This window comes from Xiphophorus hellerii, chromosome 16, assembly GCF_003331165.1.
Source record: "Xiphophorus hellerii strain 12219 chromosome 16, Xiphophorus_hellerii-4.1, whole genome shotgun sequence".
Lineage (NCBI taxonomy): Eukaryota > Metazoa > Chordata > Actinopteri > Cyprinodontiformes > Poeciliidae > Xiphophorus > Xiphophorus hellerii.
The window spans coordinates 10,550,509-10,564,838 of record NC_045687.1 but is presented as its reverse complement, the minus strand read 5'-3'; the positions used below and the strand labels follow the sequence as shown (position 1 = coordinate 10,564,838).

Sequence of the window (14,330 nt, the reverse complement as noted above, 5' to 3'; positions counted from 1 at the left end):
TGCAGAGTCAGACTTAACCCTTTAATGACCGGCAGGACAAGAACCTGGTCTGAATGGAGCAGGTGTTCGTGCTGAGGAATACCAAACAAGGTTAAACTTGGAAAACTGGTTGAAAAACTAAAAAATTTGGCCAGAGGGAACCAAAAAATAATAAAAAAAAAAAAAACAAATACGTTTTTTGACATTTCAAGTTGTTTTAAATTAAAACAAAAAAAAACCATATGGCTTTTGCAGCTGAATGACTTTGTTTTGCCATATAATCTTGGGGAAGACAGCTGATTTGACAGTTTCCCAAAAGACAGTCATTGACAATCTTCACAAGAACGATAGGCCACAAAAAGCCACTAAAGGTGCAGTATGAAACTTTTATTAAACAAACAAAAAAACTATATATATATATATATATATATATATATATATATATATATATATATATATATATATATATATATATATATATATAAACAGGTTGCCTGTAACAGTAGGATGTTTCTCCACCATTAGCACATTTAGCAGCGAGTACATGCGCTTGATTGACAGTACTAAGACATTCCTCCTGACTCTGATTGGCATTTCTTCAGATGACAATGATATATACAGTACAGACCAAAAGTTTGGACACACCTTTTAATTCAATGAGTTTCCTTTATTTTCATGACTACTGACATTGTAGAATCACACTGAAGGCATCAAAACTATGAATAACACATGTGGAAATATGCACTAAACAAAAAAGTGTAAAACAACTGAAAATACCCCTTATAGTCTAGTTTCTTCAAAGTAGCAACCTTTTGCTGTGATTACTGCTTTGCACACACTCTGCATTTTCTTGATGAGCTTCAAGAGGTAGTCACCTGAAATGGTTTTCACTTCATAGGTGAGCCCTGTCAGGTTAATAAGTGGGATTTCTTGCCTTATAAATAGTCATGAAAATAAAGAAAACCCATTGAATTGGAAAGGTGTGTCCAAACTTTTGGTCTGTACTGTATATCTATGGCCATCAGTTATGGCCATCTGCCGTAACTGATGGCCATGCTAACAAGCCTGAGCATTCATGACAAGCTGTGCTAGCAGAGAGCAAGGGGGGAAAGGAAGGGAAGGTTGATCAATACCACATGAGATTGTGATTGACAGCGCTAAGATCCGCCTCCTGGCTTTGATTGGTTGTTTCTAGATAGCACTGTGAGCAGGCAGAGTAGCTCGATTTTTTTCACAGATTATAATAGATAGACTTGTCACAGATAATCTGTGACAATTTCAACAAATATGTAAAAAAAAAAAAATTCAATAAAGTTACATATTGTAGCTTTAGTGAAGCTGCTTATTCACAGAGTGAAAAATAAAAAGTCTTCAAGCTACAGGAATAATAATTTAGGGGAAACATATCTGCTGGTGGTGGCCCACTGTGTTTTATCAAGTCTTCGTGTTTCTCTCTATCAAAAATTAAACATCACCAGATTACTCTGTGTGTAATAAATGAAATGATATAGGCATAAATAAATTAAGTTGTTGTACTTTAAATTGTGTTATTTTCTCTTTTTGTATATCTATAAAGGAATCTTCATGTAATATTTATATTAGATGGGCACTCCACACCATTAGGGGTGCCACAGTAAACACAGCAGACTCAAACCAAATAATTATATTATAAACGTCTGTACATGGAGCCAGTGGCGGGATCTCTAAATATTTCATAATACATAATCTGGTTTTCTATGGATAAGATCTTTCACGTGGATGTAAAACGATGCAGCAGTTGAACCCTAACGAGAATTTGCTTCTTTCCTGGAGAGGTTATAAATAGACAAAATGTGACAGAATTTCTCAGCACACCTCCCAGAAAGCCCCCTGAAAAAACCCCCACACATTTCCTTTCCAGCAGCCTCATCTTTTCCTTTCTGCTCTTTATTTATTCATCGGCTCTAATGGGATATTGTGAAGCCACATTTTCAAGCATTAATAATTTATCAAAAAAATCTTTTTTCCTTTAAGGTATACGCATTTGTTTGGAATCTCAAAAATTATGAATCTGAAATTTGAATTGTTTACAGGAACTATTAGGAGGATCAGTTTGTTATCTTGAGTGAGAAATTACCTAAGTGAGAGAGAATAAAACTGCGGGAGAGATGAGTGGGTCCTGCTGCTGACTGAGCAGGATGTACAGGAAATACCAGTTCCACCTTGAAACAACAAAGACATTCTTTGAGACGACAAAAAAAGGCCAAGGTGCACAGAGATTAGGTACAAGCAAATCAATGAAATAAACTCCCAGGACCTACATGTGACATTTCAACTGTCACAACTTCACCAGTTTTAGTCTGGTGGGTTCTGTTTACAAATCTCGGTTTGTCTGTTTCTGTGTGAGTTACACCAATCACTGTGCACGCTTCCTCTGGCCTTCCTCCTTGTCTATCTTGGCACCCTCTTGTTTTTATTTCTCCTCAAAACAGATGCTTGGACATTCTTTGTTTCCCAACAAAAACGTGACGAGGTCAGAGCCAGGAGGACATGCAGGCGAGGTTCGGGAAACAGGAGGGGAGGAGGAGCAAAAGGAGGAAGAGAGAAAAACGGGTTGTAGTGACGTCACATGCAAAAGAGGAAATATGACTTCTTGTTCGCAGGCGTGTGTGGGTCTGTTTGCGTAGCTTTCCTGGGCATGAAGCTCTTTGTAGGTTCATAAGTAACTTATTGATGTTGAAGTCAATAAGTGTGTGTGTGCGCGCATGTGTGCGTGTGTGTGTGTGTGTGAATGCGTGAATGACTGTAGTGTGAAGCGCTTTGGGGTCCTCTGGACTTGATAAGGTGTTACACAAGTACAAACCATTTACCAAACATTTCATACTTTGGAGATCAGCAGAATTTTGCTCAATTGCTTTGGTTCATTTCTCTGATCAGAATTCAAATTCTCACAGCTGTTCGTTCAACGTCCACAACATTAAGTCATTTGTGCTTCATAGTTTCTCATACCTGTGGCAGCAAATCGCAAATGCTTTGCATCAATTGCTTTCATTTTAATGACACTGACACGTCCAATGACATGAATACCTGCTTTTAAGGAATGAAGAATGTATTTTTCAGGTTCATAACTAAGTTTTGAAACTTGTAATGTTTTCAGAAATACACTTGCTGTCGTGCAAATGTGATGTCAGAAATGCATCAAAAAGCGACTAAAAAAACCTGTAAAATCAACTGCTTATTACTGCCCTCTAGTGGTGGTAGTTCAACGTGTTTCCTGTTAAACTTCACAACAAACTCATTTCTAAGAGCTCACTGATGTTATTCTTCCACTCATATCATTTTCAATGTTGGCCAAAAATAAACCTACAGAGTTCAAAGGTGAGGAGAACAAAAATCTGCAGGAAAACCTGACCTGTCATTCCCCACCTAAAAACTTTGAAACAAACAGAAAACTGAATGAATAGATAGTTCAGACTAGAAGAGATCATTTATGGGAAAATCTGAATATCTTTTGCTACTTTTTGCAAGGACTGAACCTACTTTAGTTAAAATAACCTCTTCAGTAAATGGCTGGGAATTTGGAATATTATGTTGGAAATGAATCAGTTATGCAGCCTAACAAAAAATGACTATGGTCATAAGACTGGAAGTAAGTGTAATTAGTAGTTATGAAATATAAAGGTTACAGAAAGATCAGTGAAAAACACTGTCTAATGGTAAACAGAAATAACCTGAGACATATATTATAGAACATTAAAGAATAGACAGCACCCGCCTGAACTGAAAGGAGAGAGTTCATCATAGAAGCACAAAAAAAGCCATTTTTACTCTGAAGAGCGTGTAAGGATACACAGCTCACGTGGGAAAATGAGTTGACTGTAAAACACACCACAAATCCAGGGTGGAGAGAGGATGAGAAGAAGGGCGGAGCTAAATGCAGGATCACTCTGGAAGAAAACCTGTTAGAGGCAGCTAAACTTGTGACTGGGACAGAGGTTCACCCTACCCTGAGTCAGCAACCTGTTACATACAACAGGAGATTTGATTTAAAACATATTGACTGGGCAAGTGGCCCAGTCAAACTTTAGACCCTAATCATATTGAATATGCGACTAAAGGAATAAAAAATGCTCTTCAAAGATACCGCTTAACATGAGCTGTGAAGCAACGAACAAATAGAAACATTTCAGCTGTTTAGATCAGCACAGCTGGTCGAGACACTGCAAAATGACAAAATTTTACTTAGTACTTTTATCTGGTTTCCAGTGCAAATATCTTAGTACAAATAAGACAAAACTAACTTACAAGTAACTTTTCAGCTAGATATAGTAGCTTGTTTTAAGTAAATTATTCTTGAATTGACAACATCAATTTCCCAATTTGGGATACGAATAAATCTGAAATCTGACTATATTTTTTTTAACTTGTTTTGAGAAAGCCATGTGTCATTTTGTTTCTGCTTCACATGGAAACAAACGGATGGACAGTGCATGTATGTGTCTGTCTGTCTGTCTGTCTGTCTGTCTGTCTATCTATCTATCTATCTATCTATCTATCTATAGATATAGATATAGATAGATACACTCTTTTTAAAGCATTTTCTTTTCAAAAGAATTCACTCTGTGATTTTTCAACTCAGCATGTCCTTGTTTCATTGAAAAGCATATTGACGTAGAAAACCTCATGTTCTGGCTTCTGTGCTACACTGACAAAGAGCTTGGTGATGTCCTTCAGCATGCATTGTGCTGTCCTCACTCTACCATGTCTATCTTTTGATTCATTTGTGTTCTTTTATATAAGTACAGCCCCTTCAGTAAGAAAGTTGGGACACTTTGTCAACAGAAATGAAGCTTTGCAAAGTTCTCTTAAAATAAGTCCTTGTGGAGGCGAAACACAGCTCATCTTCTAGCCTATGGATGAGAGAAAACATCAAGGTCGTCGTAGAAACACGTTTCCAACTGCATTCATAGGATGTATAACTTGCTCGTGTCTGAACACTTTTATTGCTGATCAGTGTGTGAGGGTTTTTAAATTTTAAAATTGTGTTTTGCCAAGCAGACGCACAGCTTTAGCAGAAAGATTCCTATCAAATTCTGTGTATACTACAACACAGAGTGCAGGAAAAGAGTGTGTGTGGGTGGTAATCTTGCATGGAGTCCAAACTCTTGATGCTCAATTGTTTCAAATCAATGCAAGAATTTTAAGGCAATTTAAGGATATCTCAGTTTAAAAAGCAATTCGTGATGGGTGATGTTAATATTAAGTTTTATTAGATGATCTCACTTGAATGAAACAATGAATACAAGCAAGTTTGCTGTACCAGTTTGGAGAAGTTTAGGCTTTGGTATTATACAGTTGTAAAATCCTCCATCATAAAATTCTGGGAGTACTGCAGAGGAATCATTTATCCCCAGGCTGTGTGAATCACAGAGCAGGGAGTGTGCTTTAGAGCTAGTCGTGACAATATAATGTAATACAATATAAGGGGGGGCTTCCACAGAGACAGAATTCAAAATCTATACATCTTCCCTGGCGTGTTGTAGCAGGATGTGCTGTGTTCAGTCTGATATGTTTTCTCACAGTGAAATGCCGTAACCATGGAAAAAAACTGATATGAAAGCAAATTATGTTTGCCACTAAATCACGACTGCAGGAAATTGCATGAGAACATTGTTAATCACTCTTAGCACTCCACAATCCACAGTGTCATGTCTGCAGGGACTTGGGGATATTAGACTGCTCTGCATCCATTAGTCTATAAACTATCCATTTATCCATCATGAGAGAGGAAACTGAAAAAAAGGTAGAGTGCGTCTAATTATAGGACTGGACGGATCATGATACCCTTCATCTTCGAGTGTTTTTCTCAGAACAAATTGTTCAAATGCATAATTTTAACTTGATTTTAATCATGTTGAAGCAACTGTATGTTCTGCAGGTAATGTCTACCTATATTTCTAGATGAATCTAGACTTTTTTCCAAAGAGAAATTGATTTTTTTTTTTTTTTTAATTGGACATTATGCGGGTGCTTCATGCTTCTATAAAAGGCATACTTTCTGAGCCAGAGCGATGACGCAGAGACTGCATGGGCTCTCAGCAGGGGTATAAGAGACGGCACTCAGCTCCGTTGCGGAGCACACATGAAGGGAGGAGAGGAGACCGATCGCTGATTAGACTCAAGGCTTCTCGGTGGCAAGAGCCAAAGGGATGAACACAACTGAGAAGTTCTGCCTTCCCGTTGATGGCATCCTCGAAGTGTTCAACTCTTTCACCGGGCATCAGCATTCACGAATTGCGCACCAAGTACTGCAGAGCGCAGCTCTCATCCCGCGATCCCAACACCCCAAAGTCTCAAACATAGTCAAAACGGGCATGGGCATCATCAAAACTGTCAAAGGTTGCTGGAGACGGCAGGATAAGAGAATGATCTCCCGCAGATCCTCCAGTTCTGGGCGTCGGCAGGTGTCGATTGATCGAGTCCCCAAAAAGCCGGTGGACCTGACAGAGTTGGGTGCGACCAAGTCGAAGAACTGTTACAGAGTAGTGGTGCTCGGGGCACCCAAAGTGGGTAAAACCAATATCCTCCGGCGGTTCTTAGGGGAAGACTATGAAGAACACTATGAGCCTACTGTCGAGGACTTTTATCGCAAGATGTTCCACATAGGAGGGGAAACATACCAGGTTGATCTGCTGGATGCGGCATCTGAGAAAGACTTTCCAGCCAAACGGAGATTATCCATACTGACAGGTAAGGACGCTTTATGGCTTAGTTTTACCAAGAAAAACAGTCGATGTCCTTAAACTGAATTATAATCATTTTCTTTGTCTTTGCAGGTGATATTTTTCTCCTGGTCTTCAGCTTGGATGACAGAGAGTCTTTGAATGAAGTCCGTGAGCTGCTCGACGAAATTAAAGCCGCAAAGGCAAAACTCCAAAAGCCCAACCACCCAACAAGGGGGCCAGTCGTGGTGTGCGCCAACAAAGCAGACCTGGACGCACAGAGAGTTCTCAGCAACTCCGAGGTGGTGGACATCCTGGGCGAAGACGCGCCGTTCTTCGAAACCTCCGCTAAAACAGGCGCCGGACTGGAGGCTGTCTTCGAGGCTCTCGCAGCTCTCGGCGGCCTGCCCGACGAGACCAGGCCGTCGCGGCATCAGATCATCCCCATACTGAGCTACCAATCGCTGTGCGTGGGCAAACGGGGCATCAGGATGAGGAGGCACTCCCGGGGACTCGGCGCACCCTGCGCCGCCGTGGACCCCCTTGCGCGCCGCCCGAGCTTCACCAGCGACCTGCGACTGGTGCTTGGATCAAGCACCCAACACAAGAAACCCGAGAAGCGTCAGGTTCAATGAATTATGAAACTTCTCGACAAAACAAAATTGTAGTAGTATGCTGCAATGTCATAACATGTAAGGAGTTATACTCTGTAGCACCTGGCCGGACCGGTGCACTAATTTTGTTGGGTTTTTTTGTATTCTGTAATTGCATCCTTTATTAAAAGTTTGTTTAAAATTTCGTGCTTGATTTCTTTTATTTTCCGCTCAGTGATCAAACATTTTGTCGATTACAACGAGAATGTGAAAATGATTTACGCAAGAACTTGATGGTTGTCAAGTGAGGATGTAAAAAACCTGGAGCGTGGGATGGGGGATCATCTGCGAGAGAGGATGACTCAAAACGTCTTCCAGGGTCTCCAATCAGACACGAGAGATTGTTCACATTTCGGAGCGCCCACGACGCTCTGGGGTTGGCAACGAGCCTTACAATGTGTCAGGAGCAATCCTGCTTAATCAGCTCCGGTAGTTTACACACATCTGAATCACGTTGTATTTTAGGAAACAAAACCTTAAGGCGATATTTTTAAGGAGGAGGAGAGGGCGAATGATAAGAGGAGAGCTGCAATGAGATCAGCACCATGGAGAGAGCCCACACGGAAGCCAGAGGGCAACTTATCCACTCGTTTTACTGTCAGTAATTTTTCTTAGATCCTGCTATTACTTTTTAAGTCACGCCACATTTCAACCACTTTTCCTTTCATACAGTTAAATTACAAATCAATAACCTTTGTGAGATGGAGAGCTAACTCTGGAATTTATCAAAAATCTATATATTTTCTTGTACAAAAGTTGCACCGTTACATAACCTCTGGGAAAAAAAACATGTTTGAAAATATAAATCAGCCTATAAATGCCAACAATTAAATAATAAACAGAATTGCAGATTTAGTGCTTTGGAAAATATTCACACATTATGATTATTCTCATGTCTTGTCATGTAGCGGAGTTCTATGCATAATAAAAAAAGTAATTGAGATACAAAAAAACTGTAAACAGAGTAAAATACACTGTTTTCAATTTCTTCACATTTTTATTTTCCAAATACATACATTTACAAAAATCAGTAGTTAATTTTCTGGGGTAGCTATGTCCAGTTAGATTGGACAAAGAGTACAGATGATCATGAATGTTCAATGATCAAAATCCATCATTCAGAAATGATCCATAAGTAAAACATTCATTATTTCTTACCAGGTTTCTGCATTCATTTGAATTCTGTAATAAATAGAATGCTCTATCAGAAAAGGGGAGGAAAAAATCACAAAACTATACACAAAAGGTTTTGGATGTTACATGACAGAGTGGAAAATCTTAAAGGTTGTCTATACTTCTACAAGGCATTATAGTACATAAATGTAGCATCCAAATAGAGAGTATTGTTTTTAACCAATCTAAGTTAATTATATAGTACTCCAGGCACTAGTATTATCTCCAATAAAGCAGCAAATATTACAAAAAGTGTCTAAAATTAAACATATTCTTGTTGTATTTAAAATAACCTTAAAAAGACTGCAAGAAAAGAAATGAAGATATAAAACACTTTTTGAACTGACATCTAATATCCTGTTAAATCTGCATAGAGGGTTACAAAAGATTATTCATTAAAAAAACATAAAGCAGAAGAAAAATATTTGAGTATTTCTAAAAAAAAAAACCCCAGATTGTATCAAATCTGACATATTTTTTAAACAAATAAATAGTTTATTCTTTTACACATAACTGTCATGTTTAGACAATTCAACAGATAGTGCAAATTCTTGTTTTTTTTTTTTTTTTACATGGTTGTGATTTAAAGAGTTATAGATCTTCATTGTCAGTTAGCTGCCAGTTTTGGGGAAAAAAATTCTATCCAGTTCCACCAGCAAAACAGGAAGCATGCTGTCCAATAAGGCCAGACCATCCCAGGAACATCTCAAACCCCTAATAAGAAAGAATAATGAACAAAGTGTCTGAGTCAGTGTTTGCTTAATTAATTATGCCAAACAAAAAATATGCTAGCTCTAGCTTCATATAGATTGCAACTGCATGTGCTTACATGTAAACATGACAGTAGAAAAGCAAAGACATGAAATCACCTGTCATCAAGAATCAGGAGTCCACTCTGCAGCAGCTCTTGGACAGCAAGAGATCCACCAAATATTTCAAGAAGACTTAATTCAGGGCTAAACAGCTCCCAGTGCTTTAAAAAGGCAGAAAATTGTGACAAATATGTCCAGGTTTTACAAAAACTACTCACTACTCGACATTCTCCTCAGTGACAGAGGCATTCACACAGAAAGTAAAAAGTCTATTGTGTGAGCTTCACCTTGTGATTAATGCCCTTGGTCATTCTCATTCCCATCACTAACACCTCCTCTAATCTGCAAAACAAAAATCATTCAGAATTAACAAGGACAGGTCTCAATACAGCTTCTTCTAATGTGGACAGAATGTTTCAGAGTTGAAGCACATGCATACACAGAGACCTTGAAACCCTGCCACTCACACATCTTGTGAACTAAGTGTCACATTTTCACATGGCCAGAGAATTTTGGGAAACTGCAACAATCAATGTGTCGTCTTGTGTGATCACCAGAAATAATCATGGCAAGACACAACGCTACTGCCTGTAAGTGTAAGAACTCACAGTTCAAGATGGCCCAGCTGGATCCGCCTCCTTGTTCCGTGTCCTCGCTGCCGGACTTCGCGGATCCACACATCTGGCTCCAGGGTCTGTGTCCGGGCCTCACGGGTAACGCCTCCCTCCCCCAGGGGAACAAAACGTCCATGTGCTCCTGTTCCACAGCACACGCAAATAAGATTGCAAAAGAACAACCAACATCCACCAGTGGTTCTGACACCTCATTTAAATTACCAGGGCCAACACCGATGTACTGTTTTCCCGTCCAGTAGCTCAGGTTGTGACGACTCTCTGAATTCTGTGCAACACAAAGACAGGTGTTATTACTGTGAGCAATGGCACAGAACAAACGTCATCTCATTAAGAAGTAGCACATTTATGATTTTAAACGGAATCACATCTCTAATTCTCAAACACTCTGATTTTGACCCAATATTGCTATTTTCTAATGCTAACTAAATATTATGCAAGTTTACTAATCAACACAGCTAAACAAGACTATAGAATGACAGATTTCTGCTAATAAATTCAAAACACAACAATAAAAAAATATAATTTTAATGTGACAAATTTATATAAGTTTTACTTTTTGAATTGAATCACTGAAGTAAATTAACTTTTTAATTATATTCTAATTTATTCAGATGGACCTTTATGGTTCTTTTTCCAGATAAACAAAAGAAAACAGTTTTTTTTTCTTGCCACTTGTTATTACTCTTTGAAGCAGATTCAGAGAGTAATTTTATTCAGAATAGACAGTAACTGCATGTACTTTGACATACAAAAACTAAAAGAAAAAAAGTAACTCTAAATGAAATATTTTCTGAAATACATAGGTGATTTTAATCCGATACCTGGTCTTTTTCATGTACATTTTCAACATATTTTAACACTACTTTGGAACCATGAAACATCAAACTAAAAACCTGTAGTTTTACAAAGGGAAAATGATTAATTTTATTCACTCAACATGGGATTTCAACAGCTCATCATTGTGCATAAGAGTTTAGCACATTGGTATTTGTAATTTTATGCAGAATGAGGCTTTACACGATCAGCAAAGAAAAACAGATGTTAGTTGGATGAAATATGTTGCTAAAAGGATTTATGATTACTTCGTAGAACTTATTTACACAGACCTCTGAACTGTGCACTAATGTGCTGGTATATAAATGTTGAACTTTCATTCATATATATTAGGAGTATATGTAACTAAATATTAAGGGTAAATAATAAGTAGAATTTTATTACCTATGTTGCCTTTAAACTGTGTTTAAGTTAATCTAAGTTTTAAAATCCTTAATTTATTGATAATATGAGGCTGTTTGTGACACACTTACATTTTTAGCAAAGTTAGACACTTCATACTGCTGAAAGCCGTGCTGCTGGAGAGTTGTTCTGGCACATTGGTACATCTCTGCTGTTATTTCCTCTGTGGGCATAGTTACTTGTCCAGACTGAACCTGTTTAAACAGCTGAGTACCTCTCTCAAGGGTCAGCTGGTACAGAGACACATGGTCATCACACACCCTCAGCATTTCAGACAACTCTCTGCTCCACAAGTCAGTTGTTTGGTTGGGGCGTCCGAACATAATATCCACCGACACCCCACCTGGACACAGCTTCCTGGCCTCTGCCAGAGTCTGCAAAGCATCCAGGGAGTTGTGGTCTCTTCCCAAACTTTTCAGGTCCTTGTCCTGCAGAGACTGTGGGAATAACAGTGTGTTATAAGCAGTAGCTGGACATAATTTTCTGACCCTTAAAATCTAACATTTCTGTTTACCTGGACGCCAATGGAGAAACGGTTCACCCCAACATGGTGGTAGTCTTTTAACTTTGACATCCCCACAGGGGTAGGATTTACCTCCAGTGTGACTTCAGCTTCATCTGAGAGATTCACCTGCTTGGAAACCGTTTCAAGGATCTTAGCGATGGTTGATGGGTGAGCCAGGCTTGGAGTCCCACCACCAAAAAAAACTGATGTGATGCTGCAAGTCAAAACCAAAGGATTGCAAAGGTGTTTGCAGGGCAAAAGTATTTATATCTCTTAAAATTCTTCAGATGTTAGCATGATCAGTTCACAATCTTCAGTGTATTCTTTAAGGACTTTATGATAGACCAACATAAAGTGGAGAATAAGTGTGATGTTGAAGGAAACTGATAACACGCTTTTCTAAATTGTTTTTACATTCCTCTGAAATCTGGTCTTCATAGAAAAGAAGCAAAAACGTTGGTCAGAGTTGATTGAAGGATGGAATGATTTTGAGTGCTGACAAGACTTGAGATTGTGGCTGATGTCCACTTAGATCAAAGCATATTCAAGAAATAGAAAGACCCACTTAATGTCCACACCTTCGGTTAAATTAATAATTTGTGGCAAAACTTGAAAATTGATGTACAAAGATCGTCTCAATTGACTGAATACTTTTGGAATCAATAGAATTACAAAAAAGATTTACATCTGGTGATTCTACAAAGTATTGACTCAGGAAACTGCTTTGTAAACAAACCATTATCCCTTTACTTCACAAATATGCTCTACTTTGTGTCGCATGACTTAAAATTCCAGAAAATTGCAATGAAGTTCCAGTTTGTAAGTTGTCAATATATAAAAAAGTTGAAGGGGTATCCATATCTCTGCACTGCATTAGTGGTAACCTGCATGCAGGATTGAACCCAAGAGAGACTTGAATGAATGAACATACCAGGATACTTGACTGAGCTGCAGCAATGTCTCAGTTTCCCTCTGAAGACACTTTGCCATGATGTCTTCGTTGTTCTCTTTGGATACGTATTTGTTAAAATTGCAGTAGGTGCACCTTCGGAGACAATAGGGCCACTAAGGGAGGGAGAACAAAAAGTAAAGCATACATAATATATGCATTAAAAGTAGAATACTTTAAAATTAGAACATTTCTGAAGAAAGGGGCCTGCCAAAGTGTGCCCATCGGTTGGAACCCAGAGTTCTGATGCTATAAATTAGCATTAATGCTAAAGTAAGCTACAACGTTCTCAATAGCATGTGGAGAGTCACAAGCATGTTGAGTAACATGGACTTACTCCATACACTAAAATTAGTGTATAAGCTAAAATTAGCCTAACTGCTGCCAGTGGCTTTTATTTTGTAGGGTATGTGTTGTTCTTATTTTGAGAGTCCAAAGTGGTCGTCAGTTTAGGGGCATCAAGTTTCATGAGTCATATGGAACTTGCTCTTCTGCCACCTTGTCTGTAGTAAGTGTTCCTCCAAGGTGGAATCTCTGTAGTTCTAACTGGAAGCTCTGGCCTCCTCTGTAGGAACTGAGTGGTCCGCTATCTCTGTAGTTCTTACCTTCAGCCATCTATGTAGTTCTCTACATCTCTGTTCTCCTCAGTGTCCTATTGCTATGGCAATGAATCCAACATGAAAACTGTCGTGTGTAAGTGAGACACAGAGGGGCAGACGAAATTCTCTCTGTTGAGTCTGACACAAAAACAGTATCAGAATTTGTTTTGATTTGAATTTGGCTCGTTTTTCGATAATTACGTCGCCATGGTTACTCGAAATGGCAACAAAAGTAATAGCACCCCTCACGGGATCTAGCCGCACGTTTTGATGCATATATTGTGAGGGGACACGCAGCGGTACGAGCCGCATTAACGGTGAAAGGAAGCGGCAGTTATTTTTGAGGTGTAGAATGTGCCTTCCATGCATTGCTATGACAGGCCCCGATAACTAACTCGGCTAAAGGAAAAGATGTAGCTTACGTGCACATATAATGACGCCTGTTCAGTGAGACGAGGGGAAGCTGGACTCTCGGGCACATGTTCGGTCACTTTCAGGCCAGAAAAGCGACGCAGCCCCGGTGAGAAGCAACTGGCTTTACGGAACATGTGTGTTATCATCCTGCTGACAAATGTAGCTGTCTGATCACACCATCCTACAACGTTCCATTACAACACCGGTTGTTATGACAACCATGTTACAAATAATCAATATAAACATGCTTTTCCGTCCATTGTTTTAGAGGGTGTGACGTCTGTCTAAACAGGAAATACGTCAAATAAATTCCTTTTGGTATGTTCTGCAGTTTTATCACATGGAGGCGCTATTTTACCAGAACAAAACGTATTTATGTATTCAAATAACCATCCTTTAATGTAGGGGGCGATTTATCGAACCGAATTCACGCTTTCTCCTGCTGTGACTCATGTTTTATCCTGACTGTTTGATTATGTAACTCTATTCATTTCTTTTGTTAAAAAATACTAGTTTTAGTATTAAACCCAATTATTTGATCTTAGATGAGAGTTACCATTACAATGCAAATTGCACATTTTATTTATTTATTTTTATTTTGTTTTGTAATCTAAGGTTGGATTTTCCAACATCATGTATTAAGTAATCCTTATGCCTTCAAATAAGAAGGTACT

General features: G+C 38.7%; 2 protein-coding genes across 2 annotated transcripts; one reads left to right on the top strand and one right to left on the bottom strand.

The window, feature by feature from the left end:
* Positions 1 to 5,235: 5,235 nt before the first annotated feature.
* rasd2a (RASD family member 2a) lies at positions 5,236 to 7,479 on the top strand. Its single transcript, XM_032586408.1, has 2 exons — positions 5,236 to 6,708; positions 6,795 to 7,479. The coding sequence occupies exons 1-2, from the start codon at positions 6,168 to 6,170 to the stop codon at positions 7,313 to 7,315; spliced, it is 1,062 nt and encodes a 353-aa protein (XP_032442299.1). The 5' UTR covers positions 5,236 to 6,167; the 3' UTR covers positions 7,316 to 7,479.
* A 791-nt stretch (positions 7,480 to 8,270) lies between these two features.
* Positions 8,271 to 13,962, bottom strand: rsad1 (radical S-adenosyl methionine domain containing 1). Its single transcript, XM_032587935.1, has 9 exons — positions 13,665 to 13,962; positions 12,626 to 12,759; positions 11,704 to 11,908; positions 11,261 to 11,626; positions 10,155 to 10,218; positions 9,927 to 10,074; positions 9,606 to 9,660; positions 9,376 to 9,479; positions 8,271 to 9,220 (listed from the first exon to the last, which is right to left on the bottom strand). The coding sequence occupies exons 1-9, from the start codon at positions 13,800 to 13,802 to the stop codon at positions 9,118 to 9,120; spliced, it is 1,317 nt and encodes a 438-aa protein (XP_032443826.1). The 5' UTR covers positions 13,803 to 13,962; the 3' UTR covers positions 8,271 to 9,117.
* Between the last annotated feature and the right edge of the window lie 368 nt (positions 13,963 to 14,330).